General features: G+C 44.4%; 1 protein-coding gene across 1 annotated transcript; it reads left to right on the top strand.

Moving 5' to 3' along the window:
- Positions 1-3,944: 3,944 nt before the first annotated feature.
- Positions 3,945-7,410, top strand: LOC147418856 (F-box protein At1g10780-like). The gene is made up of 4 exons (XM_086506197.1): positions 3,945-4,180; positions 5,104-5,896; positions 6,482-6,762; positions 6,864-7,410. The coding sequence occupies exons 2-4, from the start codon at positions 5,122-5,124 to the stop codon at positions 7,095-7,097; spliced, it is 1,290 nt and encodes a 429-aa protein (XP_086362323.1). The 5' UTR covers positions 3,945-4,180; positions 5,104-5,121; the 3' UTR covers positions 7,098-7,410.
- The last annotated feature ends 1,057 nt before the right edge of the window (positions 7,411-8,467 follow it).

Here is an 8,467-nt window from a genome sequence, read left to right as displayed (position 1 = left end):
CAAGAAGCATCATAACACCACACCTACATTTGTCAACAATCAACCAAAATTCACCATAGGCATATTCAACTAACACATCCGCCCTGTCTGGAGTTCCAAAAGCATAAATATTGCATGCCACATTCAACCCAACCGATAGAAACAACTCAAGTGACTCATCACCTGGCATCTTGGCTTCACCATCCATAGCAACAACCTGCAAATCATGCACCCAAGTAGCTAAAAGCATTGTGTGAAGGTAAAGTTGTTGATATCCAAAGCACAAAAGTATCCCCGCAGCACACATACCCCTAGCATAGGCATCCACATAGTTGAGATTGGACTCATATATGCCAAACCCCTTCTCATCATCATAAGCATACTCATCATCACACTTAACTTCATCCACATCATAATCATGGCTGTCACCACTATCCATAGCTTCTAGCATGGGTTCATCAATCTCCAAGAATACAGATCCCTGCTCTAAACCACAATCATGCTCATAAATGGGTTCAATCACTGCACATACATCAAAATATGGCTTCAAAACAGGCTCCATATCCAACAAATCCACAAAATGGCTCTCAACCTTGTCCTCTTCCCTAATTTCCAAGGAACTAGTATCCAAAGATACGTGCTCATCATCAATAACCTCAACCTCACACTCACACCCAGAATCACAAGGTACACAAGTAGCCAATGCATCCTTTTCAAGACTTTTCAATCCTGTATCCAAAGCATTACTCACCTCTTTAAGCTCTTCCATAAACCTGTCAACCTGCAAGACCTCTTTACGCTTCACAATAGACCTTGAGAAGAAACGAGAAACATCATAGGATAGGCTACTTTTCATCTGCTTAGGCTTAACTTCATCTTCCATGTCAAATCCATCTTGCACATGCATACCTGTACTGATACCATGTTCCTCAAGACGCTTAAACTTCCATTCCTTGTGCGTTGCAATGCATACCGCATCTTCAAAAGACTCGGGCCTCTTCAACTCAACTTCGAACCGCAACCAAGGTGACAAACCATCAACAAAAGAACTTTTCTTCGATGAACAAGGGGGGGTCTCATCCTTAAGAGCAACACACCAACGAGTCCATAAATCTGTAAAATCGTGCACATAGGCATCAACACCTTGACAAGAACCTTGCTTAAGAGCATTGAGCTCATTCCATACTGCATTTGCATCTTCAAAAACCTGGAAACGCTCTAAAAAAGCTTCTATAAACTTGTCAAGACTCAAACCATAAGAAGAAGCCACTGCTTCTTTAGCTTCCAAATCCATGAACCAAACACGGGCCTCATCTTTCAAAAGCAATCCAAATAGCCTCAAAATCTTCTCCTCATCACACATATTGTTGCTTATGCATGCCACCTCGACTTGCTCCAGAAAGTCTTCCGCATCTTCACCACTTCCTCCATGAAATTCCGGATAAGAGAAAGCCATGACTACCCAAGCTACTATGCTTTGAGAACCCCTTCAAACACACGTGCAAGAACCCACAACTTTTGACTAACTCAATCCCCAGAAACCTCAATGGAGCTCAACTTTAGATAAGGACAAACACATGCACATCAAATGAGTTTTCATAGTTGATCATTGGAATTACAACAGGCAAAGGACATTCCAGGATCTCTCTTAATCTTCTTGGCCCGAACATAAAGACTATGCGCTGTTGGAAAAAAATCTTCCTGGACACATGAACATTTATCTGGATTCTCTGAGTTAAATGAAAAGGAGTGAATTGAGAGCCATTTTGATCATCCATTAAAGTCAACCATGCAGCTCCCAAGAAAGCACACCTGTCTTATCCTCTGATTTTGCCAAAATTTTGGCAGCATAACAGCATAAATGGCTCAAAAGACCAAAAAACCAGCCATCACAACTCGAAAAAATTTTGGCAGAGTTTCCCCAGAAGTAGAGCAGTGAGAACCCAAAATATAAACCGTATATGTATGCATAAACTGCCAACAATAGAACCCGAGCATCAAGTAGGACTCACTAGTACATAGCCTATGGCGAGGTCACAGAAAGGGTGCTCCAGCTACCTGTATCACCGAAAGGATCTCCACATTTGAGAATCCCCCAGCTCAATAAAAACCTCACACTATCGACCCTCACACCAAGGCTAATGCAAATCGCGTATTGTCAAGTCTCAGAAATGACTATCTTTTAGACCAAGTCTCAGAAATGGCTGGGACTGCCAAATACAACCAAGTATGGCTCCACAAATGCGTACAATGGCAGTTTCCACAAGTAACGTACAATCCAGCAGACAATGCGCTCAAATAGGCGCCAAGTGATGCATTCCCACAACAACTGCAAGTGACATCACTGCTAGTATATCACTGTACTTCAGCTACTTGTACCTGTGTGAATCACCTGTACCTGTACCTGTCCCTGTAACCTGTAACCTGTAATCTGCAACCTGTAATCCCGAATCTCGAAGCTTGAAGCTCGAAGCAGAAGGTACTCGAAGAAGATCCTCCGTGGGGGCACCAAAAGAATGTGAGCGGGATGAAAACACACACAGCGCCTCTATAACGACCCGACACACACTCTTGGGAAGATACACACACACACACACACTATGGGGCACCACTCGGCTTAGATAACACACCTGGCCGAGACAGGGAACACACCTCTGGAGTGAGAGGAGAGAAACTATCCACTTGCCCACTCCACAAAGACTCACACACACACACACACACACACCCAAAAAACTCAGCTCAAAAGAGGAGAATTTCTGATGTTTAGATACAATTGAGCTTGGGCCAACACCAATGGGGCAAATAGCTCACACAGTATGGGTAAAATAAGCCAGATATAATCACAAACTGGAGCAGAAACTTCGCTCATAGGAGAAACTTACACAGAAAAACAGCAGGAAAAGAGTGAGGAATTTGGCAAAATGGACACCGCCATCACGTCCGGAACGGCCCAAAACCCCAGTCTACAATGTCAAAGTGCTCAAATCCGACCTCGGATGAGCAGTTTACGGTCAAAACAGGCTTCAAAAACACCAAAAACACACCTGCGGCTGTTCCTCCTCTCTTCTCCACGTTTTTTCTGGTCTTCTCTCTGTTTTTTCAGTTCCCACACTTAGATTTATTACTTGGGCACCCTTGGCCTTTTAGATGACCTCAAACGGACCCCGAACAGGCCAAAAACTGACCTCGTAGTGCATAGTTGTCCCCTTTTTGCATCATTCGCACACCTGGTACTCATTTCTTTTCAATAATGCGTCTCGCCACCACGTGAAGTGGCCCCAAAGTATGGTCCTCATGATGACCTTTCTGCATAATTATCACAAGAAAACATCCACGTTGTGTCCGTACTCATCCGCGTGCAAGTATTGACCCCATTCGACGTCCTGACGACACTAGATGCCATCTGACGCACCTGCTTACCTCATGTCGTCGGCCCGCGGATAGCTTCCTCGAGAAGTTTTACGCGCTACCAACTCCTCATTATTGTAGAAAAAACACACTGGTACTGGTAATAGTGAAGATCGATGCACTATGTACACCCTGTCCTCCTGTACACATGTGGACCCCACGTAACCACCTGGCTCTGGAAAATGGGCAATTCTTTATTTGATGCACCATGCATGGGTATGAACATATGTGCAATCCCTTGCTCCAAAAAACTCCTGACAACGCTGCTCCAACTTGCACTATGCCTGCTCCTTGCCTTCAGGTCTTGTGAGCTCACTGAATGCGGAAGAGAGAAAATGCGCTCGTTTGCCGATGACCTTGCATGAACCTAGCTTAGAGTTCACACTAGGTTTATATGTGCAATGGGTGCGGGCACATCGAGGAGCAATGTTCACATGTAGTTCGCTTCTAATTAGCTTTCTCTTTAGGACGAATCCTGGATCGAACGGTGCACATTGCACCTTGTCAATCAGTCTTGAGAAGAGCGTGGGAACTTGAGATTGGACTCCCGCTTTGAACTATGTTTTCCCGCCAAAGGCAGTGAGTAACGAGGTCACGGATTTCAAGTCACACAGGTTTTGTGTGTCTCTGTGAGCAAGCGCGCCATCGCCGCCTTCCCTCATCCTTCCCTCATCTAGGTTTCTGCTGAGACGCTGTTTCGCGAGACCAACTTTGGCGCTTCTCCTCTGCTCGTGATCCTCTGAAGCCTCGAGCTTCGGCGTGTCAGTGTCCCTTCGTTTTTTGTCCATTCCAGGTACCTCCCTTCGTCCGCACTATTTCTGCGTCCTAAAATTCCTGCTATGCAGATCCGGGCCGAAACTATTACATCTTATGAATCAGTATGTCTCTGTGTTGTACATTATGCTGTGCTTTTGTATCTCAAATCTCTTGCATTTAGCAGATGTGTTTCTCCATACAATTGGGTAATGCATCGTCTTGATAGATCTCTACGCCCAGGAATATCTGCGCTCAGCTTCAAAATGCACGCAAGCCTCGCATGGCAGTGAAGGGCTTCAGGTTGAAACCAAATTTTTTTCCTTCCCATGTAGGGTTTGAAATACAGCAAGCCCAAAAAAATGGAAGCATTGGCAACATGAGCACTGGCAATTTGAAATGTGCAACCGGACTAACTAAACATCTATGCAGTCTGCTGGCTTTTCAACGCTCAGGACCTTGCTCCAATGAAGGGACTAATTGAAGATCGGCATTCATGGATTGTCCTCTTTGCTGCCAGGCCATGGCTCCCTGCCCTTACAGTGCATATTTAACATACATTGCGCTCTTCACTGTTACCAACTACTTGGCTGTGTTAGCAGAAGAGAAACATAACCATAGCTGGACCCCTAATAGCTCGATGTCAGGCATGGATTGCAGTCTTTGCTGCTAGGCCATGGTTCCCTGCTCTTATAATGCACTTTCAATATACGTTGCACTCTTCACTGTTACTTAGTATTTGGCTGTGTTAGGAGAAGAGAAATTTAACAATAGCTGGACTCCTAATCCAGCTATTGAATGCAGTCAATGTATGTCGTGGGAATCTAACCAGATGGTGTTTCCAGCAATCACATCGTCACCATTTATATGTATCAATGCTGGATTTCAGCACATAAAATTTGTTTCTTTATAGTAAACACAAGGTATTTATATAATGCTGCTAACATCACTGTACTGTCTCAGGGGTTGCTTCGCTGCACCATGTTCATGGAGGTAGATACTGATGGTATACCAGGGTTGATGGATGTGCTGCCTGATGCAGTAGTTTTGCACGTGCTCTCTAACATTAAGAGTGCAAGGGATGTTGCTGCGTGCTCGTGCGTATGCAAAAGGTGGAGAGAATTCATGTCTCAAGCTCTCTGTCTCCATTTTGCAAGAAATATTGGTGATGAGAAAAGTGCCTGTTCAGATCGCATTGTGACAAGAATGGTTCTGGCCACGGCAGCATTGCAACAGCTCACTGTTTATTGCCATTTCTCTCCTGTAAGTCTTGTAGCTTGGATTTCTCATGCTAAATCTACTTTGAGGCATCTGGAGCTTCGGGTGGATGATCTAGCAGAAAAACAGCCTGCAAATGTCAGCATGAGTAAGATAGATGAGTTGTCAAGTTGCCTTGAGCTTCGAGTATTGCAACTTTGGGGTGTTTTGCTGAGCGAGAGACCACGATGGCAGACTTTCTCTACTTTGCATACTTTAGAGATTGTAGGGGCTCGACTGAAAGACCTAGCATTACATGGCATTCTAAGTGCCTGTCCTGCTTTGGTCAACCTGAGTCTGCTAGGCTGCAGTGGTGTACAATATGCAACTGTCGAAATGGCTTATTTGAAGCATTGCAGACTAGATTTTTATGGGACTGGAGATTGTTGCATCAAAGTAGTTGCTCCCAGCTTAGAGCAGCTTGAAGTACAAGGGGCTTCCTGTCTACATGTTGTTGGAAAACAAAGACTTCATCATCTCTCTATTGCCAACAATGCAGGTTAGTCATTTTATCTCACACCATAGCCCCAAAACCTGCCGATACAGGGAGAAGAGACAGTTGTTGTATTCTCTTTTTTCTTTTTGTATTCAAGTAGATGGTATGGTGCTTTTCCTCGTAAGCTCAAGCCTTTGTAAGGCATTGATGCAGGCCTAAACAGCTTGCTGGATTGGCGCGCTAGGCGTAGGAATAACACCGAATTTAAGCACCAATCATCTGTGTGTTGTTTCCTTCCCTGTCATTAGAGCTGCATAGCTGCCCTTAATGCTGAAATATCCTCCTTGGAACAACACAAAAGCTTGTGTAGTCAAAAGTGGTTTTCTGAATACATGACGAGGGTTTGTATGACATTCAGATCCAAACTGATCATGTGTCTGGCTAGACTGCAGTAGACACCACAGTCCCCACTATGGCTACATTACATGGCTAACAAAAGTTCCACTCTTGGTTGTGTCTTATCTGTTGAATGTGGAGGCTGCTTCATTTCAAAGAGGAAAATTCCATTTGCTCTTCAAGAATGACACTTGGTTAAATAAGTTCCCACTATGGATTGTGGAGATAAAAAATGGGTATCCAATGACTCAGGTAAGGTGAAGCGGCTGGAGTTTGGAATTCTTCATCAGCTCAAGTCGCTCTTTCTTCGTGGAGTACAATGGGGTTGGAAGGCAGTGATGACAGCTTTACAGATAGCACCTGAGCTGGAGGTCTTGTCAATGAGGGTAGAATTTTGTGGAGAAGGAGACATGCTTGAGGCTTTCCCTGAAGTGGACTTTGTGGATTTCTTCTCTGCCCATTCGAAATTGAAGAGATGTGAGCTGCACGGGGCAATATTTGCAGCTTTATCTCAAAAGAACAGCCTTGCTAAGGTGGGCTTGTCATGTGAAATGATTATTGAGCACTTCTGGTGTCTAGTCTTTATGCTCATGTTGTGTTCTGTATACTCAGAATGGGTCTTTCTTGTTGGCAGCTGACACCCTTCTTCAGCATTGATAGTTTAGAAAGAGGCTCCATCATGGTGAGGTCGCCTGTAAATGCAGAGCAGAAGCTAGCAACCTTGGAGGCTCTTCTCAAATGTAGTCCTAAGCTGGAGGCCATGGTTGTCAAGGTCTCTCAGATGAAGAATTGCGAAGCTGCTGCAGACGAGCTGTTTGCGGAAATTGCAGAGCTGGAGCGGAGGTACAGAGTTTTGAAGATAGAGTAGGATCATCAAGGCAAAGAGTATGCTTGAGCATTATTTACTGGTTTGCTCCTGAATATGTGTAACTGCCATGCTTTCTGCTTTGCCTTTTTTGACTTTTGGAAAACCTGAAAGCATTATTAATTGGATATATTTTGAAAGAGGCCAGCAATGATTCTTATATTCTACATGTTGGCAGTGCAAGAGTCGGCATTTTCTACTTTCTAGTCTCATGTACTGTAGGGCATAAACTCTTACACAAGGGTATTCCGAGTATGTTGTTTGTGAGTTTATTGGGATTGCCTGAAAGTAAAAGAAAAAACGTAGACAATCCCTTTTCTGAATAGAGGATAAGAATGAGGTATAGCTATAGCTACTTGCATGTCAGTCCAATCTAGAGGGAAGTTTGGCTCAGCTGATGGTACTTGTGCTCGATGAGAGAGCTTGAAAGGAACGAAGGATGAGAAATATTGTTCCTTGGTTTTGTCAAGGATAAGTGGATGGAAAAAATGGATGAACATGTCTTGTGAGATTGTATACCCTCTTCTTGAACTTGGTTGCCCCTGTCAACATCTTGCACATTGAAAATGGGAGATGGCTATTTGTGTGTTATGGGCTGGGGGCGTTAGCAAGCCCAACTCACCTCAGTTGCAAAGGAGTAGGCCAGGCAAAGAGTGTAGCTGCAACTGAGGGTTGAAAATGTACTTGGATGTTGATCTAGGCCATGGTTTTCAGGCCGGGAAACAAAATTTCTGGCATGGTGTGTCGCTTTCTAATTGGATCAATGAACACAGCTCCTATTGTTAGATACCGACACTGATCGAGTTTGCTAATGCCAAGGTAAAGAGGGCTTATGCATGGAAGATAAGGTGAGGCCTTGGTTGGTGCCCTGGGGGCTTAAGGGGAGACAGTGCTAGCAAGAGGATGGCACCCTTAGTGTGGTAGCGTTGCCCGAGGTGGGTTCTAATTCCCCGTTGGGTCACCTCTAGAGTGACACCTTGTGCTCACTTGGTGTTCATGTTCATGTTGCTAGGGCTCTTGCCCTTGGACATCCTCCTTGGGTGGGTCACTCGAGGAGGAGGTTCTTAATTGGTTGCTACAAGCTCTCTTCATTGTTCTCTGTACGTGGTGCATCAAATAGGTGGCCATGGTGAGTGTGGCTCTTGCTTGATCGTACGCGGCCCTTGCCCGACCATATTTTCGACCATATTTCATGGCTAATATTTGGAAGGGATAAGCACCTCCCCTTGTGGGCCCTTTGATGTGTTGAAAAAAAAAACTTTGCTGAACAAGCTTATGAGCCCTTGGAATTTAAGGATCTTATCTTGTAAATCAAAAAGCTTGGCCGTAATCAGAATAAGCCATATTTATTAATCAAGATTATCCATAGGATT

This window comes from Adiantum capillus-veneris, chromosome 29 (assembly GCF_014529385.1).
Source record: "Adiantum capillus-veneris isolate H3 chromosome 29, ASM1452938v2, whole genome shotgun sequence".
NCBI lineage: Eukaryota > Viridiplantae > Streptophyta > Polypodiopsida > Polypodiales > Pteridaceae > Adiantum > Adiantum capillus-veneris.
Note: the sequence above shows the minus strand (reverse complement) of the source record. Positions and strands in the feature narration are given on the sequence as shown.